Raw genomic sequence first — 14,390 nt, forward strand, 5'->3', positions numbered from 1 at the left:
GGCTTTGGGATGTAGAGCCAAACTGGAATTTATCCAGGCTCTTCTCAAAGGGGCTTTGTGAGGAAAACTGGAGCACTGCTTGGGTTTTAAAGCCCAAAGGCCCGATGGCAAGCTTCGGTCACAGAGGAAAATGGGCTTAGTTGCCTCACCCTGCTCCCTGCTTTCTTATGTTGTCAGGTCAGCCTGCATCTTGGTGGGATGGACAGTGTCTGCATGGCAGGGGCATGGGAGGGTGGCAGGGCAGGATGGAGACATACCAAGGGGTGGTGCAGATGGTTGGCAGGGGATTGCAGGGCACTGGGAGAGCTATCCAGGGTTTTTTTTTCTGACTGTTTTTCCTGGGCTGATGCTATGCCACGTGGTACTACAAATTCCAGAGTTACAGCTGGCTTGAAACTGGGCATACTGAGGAGGGATGCTGCTGGGGGAAAACCTTGTCTCTGACACTCCTCCCTGGCCTTTCAAACCGTGCTTTCATCTTACAGCGTTTCTGAGGGAAGCGGCATTGGATGGTTTTGTGCTTGCTCTGGATGCACAGGGCAGGGACCAGGGTGAAGGCAGGAATGCCTGATGCAGCAGAGCTGCGAGCTGCCTCCCCGCAGCAGCTGCCGCAGTGACAGTGTGGGTGTCTCGCAGCGAAATGCGGCTATTAAAATGCTTGCTATCCCTTCTCTGGCTGTGGGTGGCACCCCGCAACGCCTGCTCCACCCGGGCAGCAGCTCAAAGGCTGTTCCTTCCTCTGCAAGCCCCGGACTGGCTCTGCACAGTGAGCATTTTGGTGGTGCATTAGAAATCCTTGCTTTTCTAACAGCATGGAAGTCCGGCTTTATGGAAAAGCCACGCTGCATCAAAAACCTGAGTGCTAGCTTGCAACAACTTCTAGTTAAAGCAAGGAAATACACGTTGAGAATTTGCCTTTGGAAACATCACTTTTGAGACTTTCTCCTGTCTTTTCCTGATGTTTTTGCTAGCCTTGGAGTGGTAGAGTTTCTGGAGATTTTTCTTTGGGAAAGGGTGAGGCTTTCTGAGGATCTGGAGTTTGGGCTGAGCTCAGGTGTCCACCTCATCACAAGGCTGGAGCGGATGGGGCGTTGCAGGAGGATAACCTGTCTGTCCTTGCTAGACACTGAGTCACCCATCCTGGCCTTTTAAATAGGTGTCTCAGAAAGGCAACACTGGGATGCAGGATGGCACCATCCCTTGCTTCCACCATCCTGCTTTCAGGTCTGATCCAAGGTCACTTCCTATCAATGCTGATGAGTTTGCCACTTACTCTTCCTATCAATGCTGATGAGTTTGCCACTTACTCTTTGCTTGTGGCTGGGGCTTTGCATTGAAGCGAAGATAGCGGAAATGATTTCACTCATTTCCCTTTGATATTTTTTTTCCCCTCTCCTCATCTTCAAAGGCAGGAAGGGAAAATTCTGCCCCACATGCATGTGCTGTTCAGCTGGGCATGTGAGCTGGTGGGAGGGCAGCCCTGAACCCAGGGGGGCTTGCATCTGTACAAGCACTCCTTGTCAACCCCAGTCCCTCCCCAAGAATGGAGGTCTTGTTTCTGCAGACTTCCCCACCCTCGGGGGAGGGAGGAAGCCCAGCAGAGCCTCCCTGCATGATGGGCCCATGTTTCATGATTTATTTCCACGTCAGATGCAAAACCTTAGGGAGAGAGCTTGCAGCCAGGAAGGGCTCAGCACATGGAAACCCCCAGCTTTGCTTGGGCTTTGCTGGTTCGAAGGTGGCTACTAGTAGAGATGACCTAATCCTTAAATCAGGCCCTGTGATTGCCCCGCAGGCATGTGGCTGATCTGGGCCAGCACCATCATCTAAGCGTGGCAACAGGATGTGAGCTGGAAAGGAGGGTGAGCCAGAGCACCCGGCACAGCAGAGGGTGGGAGGAGGGACGGAGCCGCCCGGATTCAGGAGCTGCCAGCACCCAACCCTGAAACTTGCGGGAGGAGAGGAAGGCTGGGGCAGGAGGGGAGGATGGGCTCCCAGGCAGGACAGGTCATGCCAGGTATGGGAAAAAGGAGAGGAAAAGCTGAGGAGAGAGAAAAAGGGGCACAGAAGGTACAGAAAGTGGGATAGCCATGATAAAGAAGGTGAGCATGTGCATTGGAAGAGCTGTGCAAAGCAACATAAGAACTTTTCTGCTGATGTGGTGACTTGTCCCAGTTAAAGGTCTTGCCTTAAATGGGATCCATCACATGTGCAGCTTTGCAGCAGAGCTAGGGCCACGCTGCAGGGCTGAGATTTACAATGTCCCAAAGCTCGAGGGCGTCTGACACCAGGGATCTAATTTAAGCCCATTAAACAGAAATTATCTTTCTCAGCAACATGTTGGAGAAGTCCAGAGGGAGAGCCCAGCCTTTTAAGAAGATGGATTTCTGCTCCAGAAAAGAAAAAAAAGGAAAGGGAAAAAAAGCCTCCTCCATCATAAGAGCCAGTTTGGCAGTCGTACGTAGTAATTAGTTTAATTCAGATAGCTAGAGGGGAAAAAATAATTGCAAAACCTGCCCAGAAAGTTTGGTGGTTGTGGGATGGTTCCCATTGGCAAAGGGTCAAGGCGAGGTCCCACCCATTGCCTTTGTGTTCCCATGCGCGGGAGGAGCCTCTGCAGCGCTTCCCGGGAGGTTTCCCTCTGCGCAGCTACGCCCTCGGCTCGGGCTCATTGCACAAGTATTTTAAGCATGCTGATAAAAGCCCAGCAGTCGCTGGCCGGGATTAAAGCACCTGGCTGCCTTTTCTCTCTCAGGGCTGGTGATCGTTTCCCCGTGGCTACCCACATTGAATATCACACTTGACTCTACATCTTCTCACACACAGGACAGTGCTCTCCTCATCCTTCCCAGATGCCGCTGGCCTTGTGCGGCAGCAATGCCTCAATGCATGTCTTGGTGGAAAACTGATGCCAACAGCCTAAATAATTGTACTGATATTAAAAGAGTATAATTGCAAACATAGTTTCAGAGCAGGGCACAAGTTTCTTGCATATGCTGCCAACTTGCCCTTCCTCCTGATGCTGGGGACTAATGATTTTCTGGCTGGTTGGGTATTTTCTGCTCCGCTGACTGTGATAGGTGTCCTGCATGAAGACCGCATGGTGAAGACTGCACCGGGTGCGTGGGGGCCAATTTTACGTCCCATGGGATGACCTGGTCATCCATCTGTGTGTGGAATAAAACCTGTCTTTGGCAAACTAGATGTGCTTCCCCATCCACTGGGTTCCTGTTAAGGATGCAAATGGAGAGCTGCAAGAAGGGGGAACCGGCCCAGCCAGACGAAGGGCTTGCATTTCCATCCAAATGGAAATATCCGTTCTTTTTGCAACGGGGTGGAGAGGAGGAGGAGTATTTCAAGGGGGTTCAGTCTTTATCTGTGGTTTTATATATTTATTCTTAAAGACCTAATTAGACCTAACCTTCTCACAACTGCTAAGCCCTCAAGAGCTGTTCTGTCCTACACTAGAGAATAAGTGGCAATAGCAGCTTGAGCAGAACAGGGCCCTCTAGAGTATTAGGATATTGGAAGAATCTGTGTGATTTGCTTGGAAGTCTCAACCACAACCCTAGAAATTACCTGTCCATCCCTAAACCCATGCAGTAGTTACCAGTCCTGCTTGGTGCAAGGTTCAAAAGCATCTTCTGAGGCCAAAGACATCCTTGGACCCTGGTGAAAGCAGCAGTGAGCACTGGCTTGCCTTCTGGGCAGTGTTACAGTTGTCTGGAACAGTCAGTAAAGAGCTGACCTGGCTCATGGTGGAAACTAGTCCCCATGCCTCAGGAATCCTTAGCCTTAACAAACCCCAATTGGACCTCTATAAATTAATGCAAGAGATTATCTAAAGCTATTTGCTAGTACTGCAGGAAAACACCATCAGGGATGAAGGGGATCCTGCACGCTCTTCTCCACTTCTCCAGCCCAAGACTTGCTCTCACCCTAACATCTGTGTGTCTCTGCCATCTCTCCTAGGTACCATGCTTGGGATTTGTGCCTCAGTGCAACCCTTAACCCGGACAGTGGGCCCAACCATCGGTGGAGTTCTATACAAACATTTTGGTGTCTCCTCCTTTGGCTATTTACAGCTAATTGTTAATATAGGTTTATTTGTTTACCTCTTAAAGAGTAATATCCCACTGTCAGAGATGAAAAACCAATAATGCAATTGCAAGAAAGTAACTCCCTTTTTCCATAGAAATAAAGATGTCTTGAGTTTTATTTTTGATTCCACATACCTGGAATAAACCCACTTGAACAATACCTTCATTTCATCAGCATTTGCTTTTAGAGTAAGAGACAGATGGATTTGAGAAGGCCTTAAAGCCATGCTGAAGTAACTGGCAGCCGTGGGACCTTGGGAGCTATCAGGTTCCTCCCTCAGTGGCCGTCCTTGCAGGCAATAGCTCTAGACCTTCAGCTGTTGTCAGTCAGCCTTCCTGCTTGGATTCACAGAAACTAAGGGGATTAGGAGCCAGTGCCTCTGCTTCGGTTTGGCCTTTTATTTCACCCCCTACAATGGTACCATGGAAAGTCAGGAGTAAAATACATCTCCATTTGAGTGTCATTTTGCTGCATTAAATGCACATCTGGCATTCTAGTACTAGAGGGAATCAAGGCCAAAGGTATTCAAATGCTGTGGGCAATGATTTGCTACAGCCACAGCTCAGTCATGTGCAACCCTGCCTCGGCAGGAGCCCAGCAGGAGATGCAAGGAGATGCAAAGCCCTGATGGAGCATGCTACAGTGCCAGTCTCTCTGCTGCTTCCAGAAACGGAAGCCAAGCCTCCTTCTAGGTTTTTTTCCTTGTTCCCTATACTGAGTCTCCCTTGCTCTTACTACAGGCTGCTTATAATTACAGACTTCACAACTTCCTCCAGTACAAAGTCTCCTGCAAGAATTGCACTGATCTTGGGAGGGGGAAATTACCTGACTGAGATTACCAAATTTGGAGCGTTAGTAGCTAGTACTTTGCCTGCTAAGCTTGTAGTCCTTACTGCAAGAGTAGAGTCATGTGCTGCAGCATTGCTCTCAAGCAAGCCTAGGTTACTTAGTGATAGTTAAGCCTCACAAGATAAAACTTCAGTGCTTTTATCCAAAAAATTAGCTGGGTTTTTTTTTCCTCTTTCTCCGAGCTTCTTGGTCCAGGTGCCATAGGAAAAAAAGACCATCATCTCCATTCTTCCCAGTCATCCTGTAGAAATTTAACTCAATCTAAAGACTAAAGAGGTAGAGGAAAAGGAGAAAGCAAGGCATTCAGCTTGCTTTGCTGCAAAGCTGAGGAATCCCATAGATTATCAGCAGTGTTATTCCAAAATAAATAATCCAGTTTCCTGCCTTAGCACAGCACTAAGGTACAGGGGCCAGGGGAAGGACAGAGAGCATTAGGAAAGAGCAGCATTTTACTGTTGCAGGGAGCTCTTGAGCCCTCTCTAGCCACCATTACACAATTATATGGCAAAGCACTTCAAAAGGAGCACTTATCCAACTGTGGTAAGCTTTCTCATTTCCACCACTGACCAGAATTGGACCTCAACACACTTTCTGTCCCTGCTCAAGGTTTGATGAGGTCAAACGCAAATGGGTTATCTGGCCTTTCTCTACCTCCCACTGCCCAGTCCAGGGCATCAAGAAGCTGAGCTGACCCACTCTTTTAAAGCTACCACACCACTGCCCACTCCACAAATAAATGTACATCAACAAAAGTTACTACAGCCCAGAGTACAGTAATAAAAAGTGAACATTTCAAGTAATTTATTCGGAATGGACATATTAATGCAAAAGCAATATTAAGATCAGTAACTGCTGAAAGACATTCTTCAAAATAAATACAAATATAGATACTACAAATAATTTAAATTGCGCTTAACACCACCAGTCAGTGTTGAATCTTCCTCACGTCTCATAAATAGAAGATAATCGTTCGCAAAGCCGTGCACTTAAAACACGTGGACGCTTTGCTAGAAGTCCTTTATGAAAAGTCTTTGGTTTTTCTTTAAATGCATCTCAGGCAAAGCTCAGGGCTCTTTGCTCAGCAGCCTCAACAGGCTTGGAGAAAACCAAGCTGCTTCCAGCTCTCTTCTTCGCTTTCCTTCATTGGTACCCTGTCCCATTTCAGTCCAAGACACTTGACCTGGTTTATCATCCAGTGGTATGCTCTAAAGGCAACAAGAGAAAGCAGGTTAGTTAAACGGACAGGAGAAAAAAAAAATGGAGGGGGGCTTTAAAGGAAGAGTAAGCGGTCAGCATTGACTTTTGCAGATACCGTATTTTTAGCTAATTCTGTCCGGAAAGCACTGCCAGTTGCCATTTCTTACCCCCCACCATCCCCATAGCCGTATGCGCCCCGCATGAGGCCAGCTCCCACCAGAAATTCCCAGCAATGCATCGGGAGAGGGATGAGAGCAAGCCCCACAGCCGGGCAGCACGGCCCCGTTTCAGGGTGCGGCCGGGCACCCCCGTAGGCCGGCTGCAGCTCCGGCTCGAAGAGGAGGTGAGCGGTGCGGGCGGAAAGAAGCCCCCACGGCCGGAGCGGGTGGGTAAAGGGGATGGGGCAGCAATTAAAAGTAATGTAACAAGTAAACCAAACGAGGAGAGCGGCAGCACCGTGCCGGGGCTCACCTTGGGGCCGGGCCGGCCGGGGCGGGCGGCGGCGGCTCAGGGCGCCCGGGCCAGCCGCCGCTCCTGGGCACCCGCCGCCTGCTCCATCTCCTGGCGGCTCTTGAAGTCCTGGATGGCCCGCTTGTTCTGGAAGTCAATGAGGGCCATGGTGATGGAGGCGTTCCAGCAGCTCTGGTCCGGGCACCGAAAGTCAATCTCCTTGCGGTCCTTAGTGACGATGGTGAAGTAGATGTACTTGCCCGTGCGCTCCACGCAGTCCACCTTGAGGATGGAGCCGAAGCCCAGCTCCTTGCCCTTGGCCCTCTTGTGCCCGTCGGGGAAGAGGCTAAGGCTGTCCTTGGTCAGCACCACCAGCTTCTTCTTCCACAGCTGGAAGAGGCTGTCGCTCCGCTTCTCCAGCTCGCCCTCGCGGATCACCTCGGCTTGCATCTTCATCCTTTCGCTTCGGTGGCTCAGGCTCGCCTCGGTTCGGCTCCGCTCCAGCTCCTGCTCCTGCTCCAGCCCTGACTCCGGCTCAAGCGGCGATGACCGAGCCCCGCCGCGAAGGGAACAATTTATTGCAATGAATCAGCGCCGGGCGCCTTCCGGTGCCTCCCCCGGGGAGCCCGGCTCACCGCCCCCTGCCGCCCCGCCTCCCGCCCGCCCCCCGCCGCGCTCCCCGCCTGCCGGCGGCCGTCGGCAATGGACTGGGGCAGCGGGGTCCTCGGGAGGGAAGGGGAGGGCGCTGAGTGCCCTGGCTTTGCCCTCCTCCGAGCTTCCTCTGCCCAGGAGGGATAAGGCCAATGTGACCTGATGCACCCCTATCTTGCCCTTCTAACGTTCCCTGTCGCTTCTCAAGTCCACACTGGGGTACATGATTCTCCCAAAACTTGTGGTCCTGGACCTGGGCATCTATGCCCCATTGGGCCTGCACTGGCACCATCTTTACCTGGCAAAAAGGGGTCCAAGCCCCATATGTGGTGGGCTGCTGCCACCTCCCATAGTCATTTGACTTAAGCCAGTCATGCCAAGAGGCTCTGCCAGGACCTGGACAAACCTATGAACTTAATTTGAAGCCCTGCATTCAGCCATCTCTGACCTTTCATCACCACCATCATCAGCCTTCCCTGAGTCCTTTCCTTGGGGCACCTCACTTCTCCAGTTTTGCATTAACACTGCCCCCTTACCTTTTTTGTTTTCGCTTGCAATCACTGGGTTATCCCATCTTCTCCCCAGCCCACTCCCTCCTCCCAGAAAGACACCACAGTTCATTATGGTCTGGCCAGCGCCCAGTAGCATGGGGAAATCAGTAAAGGCTGTGATGGCAGGAGGTGATATTTAAGAAGCATGTGCAAGCCTGAAGCCCCTTCATCTTGTACAACATTCATTTTGTCATCCTTTTACGATAGTTGACACAAGTCTGATCCAGCTTCCGAGCCACTGCCTTGATGCTGCTGCTGAGGGCAGGGCTGCCCTGAATGAACTTATTCATGCTGTTTCTAAAGCAATATTTGCTCAGCTACATACTTTGTGCAGCATCGCCCTTTGGACTTTGAGCCCTATTCACCTCCATCATCTTTCTTGAATGACCAACACTGCTATAGGTGTTTGCAAGCCAAACCCCAGAGGTGAGCTTACAAAGTGAGGCCTGGTCCGTTTGAAGAGCTTGGCAGTGTTCCCGGGGACTTCAGCAGGGTCAGAAACTCATTCCCAGGGACAAATCAGAGCTAGAGCCAAACTCATTTCCGCTGCAAATCACTCAGCAGCTGGAGCATACAGCCACGCTTTGATAATTCACAGCAGAGCGCACATCTGTGGGGAGGGCCAGAACAAAGGGGGAGCTGAGCGATGCTCCCAGGATTGACAAATGAGCTGGGAATGGTTTGGCTGAGCTTCTCAGGGTGGGATGGGCTGGGATTGCTCTGGAAAGACCATGCTGGCAATCACTGCTGGTGGGGTGAGGGAGCGGCTGAAGACCATACATGTAGCATGGGAAGAGCTGCAGGCTTTTCCTTAAAAGTCAGCACTGTAGCTCACTTTTTGGTGTGGTTTTAGTTCAGGGAAGGGAGCTAACCAGATTGATTTAAAATTAGGCTGCACATCACCATTTTCTGGACAATATTATGATCTGCCTTGTAAAACAAGCCCCTGCTCGAAAGGTGCCATAAGAATAAGGGAGATGGAGCCAGCCAGGAGCAGAGCTGGATCTTAAGCAGAAATCATTACGATATTTTTAATTGGGCTACAAAGTACAACAAGGAATGGTCTTTGTGCACAGGAAATGGGACACCACTTCAAAAAGAGCAAAAAGAAAACCCAAGGCAGCAAATCAGGAGCATAGAAGGAACATCTGGAGGAAGGCTCCCGGTGTGGAAAGGCTGCAGGACTTGGCATGTTTGCACACACCTTGCTTCAAAAGGTCCAGTAAAAAAACCTGAATTTGCTTTTAAATGAAACTCCCATCTGTGGATGCAGGGTCAGCAGCCCACTTTGGTCTCTGTCTTTCTGCTTTTGCTTTCATCTGAGTGATTGTTCTTATGCATTTATCCATCATTTTTGAAAATTCAAAGCCTCCTGCAGCTGTCACTGCAGTCACCTTGTCTTAGCACTGCCCCAAAACGGATAGGAAAATAAAAGCTTATTAGGGGAAAAAAACATAAAAGAATTGCTCACACTGTAGAAAAAGATAGGTTCTTGCAGAACTGGGACCCTGGCTTCCAATATATGCCCCTTGTAGGAAAGCTCCACTTGTTCACATAGCATGGGCTTGTTAAGTGGATAACCACATGAAAGAAAAATCCAGTGCATTGAAATACTATAATTTTAGGTCTCTAGCATTGCAACAATGCAAAAATTCCATAAAATAGGCTTTGAAGCCTATTTACCAGAGAGGAAGTAACAGTGACTCTAACTGAACCATAAGTGTGCAGCAAAGTGGTATGATGGGCAGTCTCCTATGGGAACTTGTCTTGGGAAAGAGTGGAGAGCTTCAAGGAGCTCCTGCAATTCGACTTGGGAAACGTGGCAATTACTTACAAGTAGCACAGCCCCAATCCTAGTGGATACCATGGTAGCTGGTCATTACTGTTACAAGTATACAGCAATAGCTTTGCTTGGAAAAAGGAAACAATATGTATAATGCTTTATTTTTTAAACAATAAGGGTTGATAACTTGGGTGAGGAGCTGACAGCAGAGTGCTAATCTCATCTCCAGTGCACCTGGGGAGAAGGGCAAGAGATGCAGTGCAGCCCTGATGCAGAAGTTTGGGACAATCATGGGTAGAGTGTCACGGGGTGGTCTGAGTGTAGGTAGTGAATGGTAGTTAAGAGCCATAACCCAGCTTTAGCTAATAGGAGCTCTGGCTGATTGCAGCTCAGGTGACTGCTGCTGTCTCTGCCCAGGCTGGGGCTAGTGGCTCAGAGAAACCTGTTGCTGCCTTTAGTTCAGCTTTAGTTCAGTTTACCTGTATTACCAGTTTAGCAGCAAGAGCAAGAGAAGTGATTTTTTCCTTGAAACCCCCACATCACCATGCCTATGGTGGCACTAAAAAAGGTCAGTCAGCACCAGCCCTTCGTTACCTACTGAATACAGGTCTGCGGGAATTTGAACATTTGGGAATTTTTCTCTCTTCTTAGAAAGGGGATGGAGGGAAAATGACACAGTGGGAAGTGTTAGCCAGGGCAAGGATCTAGGAAATACACTAACATCCATACACTGGAGCCTCATCCCATGTGGCCGTCTCCCCTTCCCACACTCCCCAGGGATGCTGATACCACGCTCTGCTTCACCCCAAAGCAATTCACCCCAAAGCAATTTCTGTTCAAGTAAGGGCATTTTAAAAAGTCTATGTGGCAATCTGGCATGTTAAAGGGACTCATCTCTCTCCCAGGTGAAGGGAATAGCATTAGGGTCACTGTGGGAGGATGCTTGTATTTGTGTGTGTGTACAGGGATTCTTTTATGGGTGGGGGATGAGGTGGCCACACACAACCTTGACAGATGGGCTGGTGGTGCCAGCTTTTGCAGGCTAGGTCACTGTCTCTACCATGGCACATGCCCCTTCAATGCATGCCTGCTCCAAAGAAGGATTTGATCATCATTTCAGAGTCTGAGCCATCATCTAGATTGCTGCTGGCAACATCGGGTTGCCTTAGCTATGTGAGTCATGGTAACACAGCACAGCAGCCATGCAGGCGCTGCCAAGAGGAGCCCTTGGTCTGAGGTCAAGGCTGCGGATGGGTTGGGCTCTCACCAAGGACACATGGAAAAGAAGGGTGTTTGGGCGATTCACCTCCTTTGCCATTGTCCCCACATGCCCATCAGCAGGAAGTGTTATCTTTCCTGCATAATTTGGCAGTCCATTTAGCCTGCCCAGGTCTCTGGCTGGCCGCAGCATTGTGTCTTCTTCTGAAAAGATGTGGGAGGCCGTGCTGCAGCTGTGAGCCATTGCAGGGTACCAACATTCCTGCTGTCACCATATTTTTATTCCCGTTGTTGCCCTCTAATTCCAGAGATGTGCATCTTCTCTCTCAGGGATCTGTCCCTGGAGAGGGACCCCTAATTTCACTGGCATTACACTGGCGTGTTGGGTAGCAGAGAAAAGTGGATGCTCAAGGCCATGAAAATTCTTTTATTGTATTGGCTTAAATATGACATTTGTGAAGAAAAAAGCTGGTTTACAGGATTGGCATTGTAATTCTGCCATCTGAAGTCGATTAGTAACAGAAACATATGCTTTCACATTGTAAATTGTTGCCCTCTTAAGTTCATATGAAGGCGTTGCTGTATCCATAGGCATGTATAGCTAGAGCTCAGTGTAGTGACCACCACTGGGTCTCCTAGAAAATCCGTTCTCAAAACCCACCTAAATGGCCATAAGTGTGTGGGTTCCTGCTTGGAAAGGTTATGAGGAGCAGTGTTTTATTCACACTTTTAATGTTTTTTTTTTTTTCGCATTTTCGGGCTCCTTAAAAAGTTTTGTTGTTTTTTTTTTTTTTAATTAGACTATTCCAGAATATCTCTGGGAACTTTTTGTTTATAGTTCCTTATTAGTATCCTCTTTCAGAAATATCCTGGGAGGAACTGGTGCCACTGGGTGACCCCAAAAGCTATGGTCAAGTAGCAGGTGCCGGTCCCTCTACAGGCAGGACCTCCTGCAGGGATGTGGACCACATCAGTGGCAGCTGCTCAAGATGGAGCCACCCTGTGAGGGGCTCAGTCTCATTTTGGGGCTGTTCTGATCTTTCCACGAGCAGAAAGGAAGCTCAGGTATTCACTCGAAGATGGCCAAGTTCAGGTGAAGAAGCCCTTCTCGTAGGCATAGTTCATTTAGAACAGTCTCAGCCAGGGAGAAGAAGGCCACCGAGGTTGTTTGTTTAATGATTGCAGCAAATGAAACACAGCAAGGCTGGAGCTTTTGGGTTAATTTAAACAAGGGAAGCAGAGGAAGCATCTTTGCTCAATCTGTGAGAACTTTTTTTGTGCCATACGTAAGCCATGCATTAATCAGCAATATCACGTAGCACCGCTTGCTCAATTTACTAATATTTATCTGACTAAGACTCTCTTTTTCCTAAGCAACTTGAAATGTCTCATCCCACTGACTCAGTGTGTTACCATTACATGTTGTAAACTGCTGAAGACAGTCATGGAGCAGGCGTGAGGGGCTGGGGAAAAAAGATGTAATTTCCAGTAAGCTGGTCTTTGGTTGTGCTCTGAAGGAGACAACCAAATAAGGGTGGGTATGTGCCAGCTCAGTCCTGCCTAGGAGGGCTTCAGGCACTACAGTTCAATACTGGGATTAAAAACTGGAGATGGGGAGCCTGTCCTCTGTCTCTCCCTAGCAGCTTGGGCATGACCACGTGTGTAGTGTGTTCCCCACTCTTGGACACTGCATAGCGGCTTAGTCTGGTTACCAAAAAAATAAACCACCGACAACAAAAAAAGAGACTTGTGTAATCAGGTCTGGTGCATCACCTAATACATGTATTTTTGAGCCTCTTGGCCCAATTTCAAGCCCATATGGCAGGATTACAACAGGTGGAAAGTTGCTGAAAGGTGTGTAGCTAAGCACAGTTCCCCGCTCAGAAGTCTCGGAGGCACCCAGATGCATCCTTACAAGGGCAAGGAGGGTATTGACCCAACAGGCTGGGTTTGATCCAGGGTTTCTGTCTGAATGCTGGCAGGCCTGCACATAGCCTGTTCTCAGGATCACCTTTATGAAATAGCTTGCTGAGCATCACAGGGGAAACCATGAATGCCTTGAGACTTATGTCAGCGGGGAGAAGAAAGCCCCATCGTGTGGCTGCCGTGGGACCCATGGTGACTCAGTACTTCCCTCTCGATAAGATTTCTGCCAAGAGCATGGGAAAACCAGCAGCTTGCCAAATGCTACCCTGAATTATGTGGTTATTTACTGATCCCTTTGAACATCGTCAACATTTTTTTCATGTCTAATGACCTCAGGACATGGCTTAGGCTACAGCTGATGATTTTTGAATAATGGGACATTCCCCCTCCAAAGGGCTCAATTTCCCAAACCAACTCTGTTGGGATAAATATTTGGGATTTTTATTTTGCAGCAGCAGTAATAAATGTCTGAGACCTCAGCCCTGACTGATGCTGATGTGCTCTTTGCATGTGAAGTCTCCGGTGATTATAACTCATGCCATTCAGCCTGCCAGCCTTTTATTACTGTGGTGTGCTACAGCAGTAACATTTACCAGAGATTATGAAGGGCCAGGCCGTGTAGTAACATGATGACACCACACACCACAATGAAAGTCACCGCTCCAGATAACCTGCCCTTTTGAAATCTGTGCAGATCAGTGAAGTGGCTTTTAACCAACTTTTTTCTACTTTCATCTACATATGGATAACCCAGCCCATACAAGTGGGATGTCCTGCATCACCTTCAGGTGCATCACTGGATTGTGCTGCCTGGCGTCAGTGTGGTATGTGTCCTGGTGGTCTGTTCTGACTGTCCTGCAGGCACATGATTGAGCTCCCTCCTTGGCACATTCTCCTGCTTTTTGCCTTGCTTTATTGTTGAACTCACAGTGTGTAACTTTACGAGTAAACACTGAAAGGCATCTCTGGACCACCTAACCACAACATCAGCAAACTTGAGGGAGCTGGGGGAGAGCATGAGGTCATAGTGCTGTCCAGGCTTGTAATATTTCCTGTCTCCAGGCGGGCTGGAAAGCTGTCACAAACAAAATCCTTCAGGGCATCATTCCCAGCAGTGGCCAGGACCAGGCTGTGGGGAGGAGCTGGAAGAGGAAGAACATCCTTTCCCTCCTGGACAGTTGGCATGCATGGCAGGACAGGTGGCAGCATTGATGTCATGTTTCACATCACCATCCTTTGGCCACCAGATTTTCTTTCTGAAGCTGGAACACTGCATCGTGACAGGTGTGGAGGGAAGAAGTTTTTGGTGCCAGCTGTCCTCTCCCAAGGCCTTCTGCCTCCTTGTTAGTGTTCCCACTGCTGTAACCTTTGTCTGCTACCATTACCCTGCTGCTCCCCACTATAAACCAACACCTGCAGCCAGCTGGACCTGAGGATGCCACATTGCCTCGCAGGCAGTGCCTTAGAAGGCTGGGTGGAAATGGGTGTCTGATAAGGTGGATTAAAAACTAAAACTAACCTCCATGCATCAGCTTCAGGTACTCCAATGAAATCTCAAAACCATGAAAGAGAAAAGGAAAAAACTCCTAGAACTACAGGATCAAAAGGAGAAGGGGAATCAGCAATGTGTATTTTCCAGTTCTGATTTACTTTCCCACATCTAA

The 14,390-nt window shown here is 49.0% G+C and overlaps 2 protein-coding genes across 3 annotated transcripts in view; one reads left to right on the top strand and one right to left on the bottom strand.

Annotated features, from left to right (window-relative positions):
- Window positions 1-4,218, top strand: part of SLC22A18 (solute carrier family 22 member 18) — a 79,423-nt gene extending 75,205 nt beyond the window's left edge. For both annotated transcript variants that reach the window (XM_031049077.2, XM_005149193.3), the window contains exon 13: window positions 3,973-4,218. In XM_031049077.2, coding sequence (XP_030904937.2) covers window positions 3,973-4,160 — 188 coding nt within the window. In that variant the 3' untranslated portion in view covers window positions 4,161-4,218. The remainder of the gene's footprint in view (window positions 1-3,972) is intronic.
- Window positions 4,219-5,719: 1,501 nt separating this feature from the next.
- PHLDA2 (pleckstrin homology like domain family A member 2) lies at window positions 5,720-7,180 on the bottom strand. The gene is made up of 2 exons (XM_034061963.1): window positions 6,619-7,180; window positions 5,720-6,155 (listed from the first exon to the last, which is right to left on the bottom strand). Exon 1 carries the CDS (start codon window positions 7,051-7,053, stop codon window positions 6,655-6,657), a length of 399 nt encoding a protein of 132 aa, XP_033917854.1. The 5' UTR covers window positions 7,054-7,180; the 3' UTR covers window positions 5,720-6,155; window positions 6,619-6,654.
- Between the last annotated feature and the right edge of the window lie 7,210 nt (window positions 7,181-14,390).

Source organism: Melopsittacus undulatus, chromosome 4 (genome assembly GCF_012275295.1).
Source record: "Melopsittacus undulatus isolate bMelUnd1 chromosome 4, bMelUnd1.mat.Z, whole genome shotgun sequence".
NCBI classification, from domain to species: Eukaryota; Metazoa; Chordata; class Aves; order Psittaciformes; family Psittaculidae; genus Melopsittacus; species Melopsittacus undulatus.

What these genes read in the sequence shown, in the direction of transcription:
- PHLDA2 (XM_034061963.1), bottom strand. Translation starts at nt 7,053, where the DNA reads ATGAAGATGCAAGCCGAGGTGATCCGCGAGGGCGAGCTGGAGAAGCGG.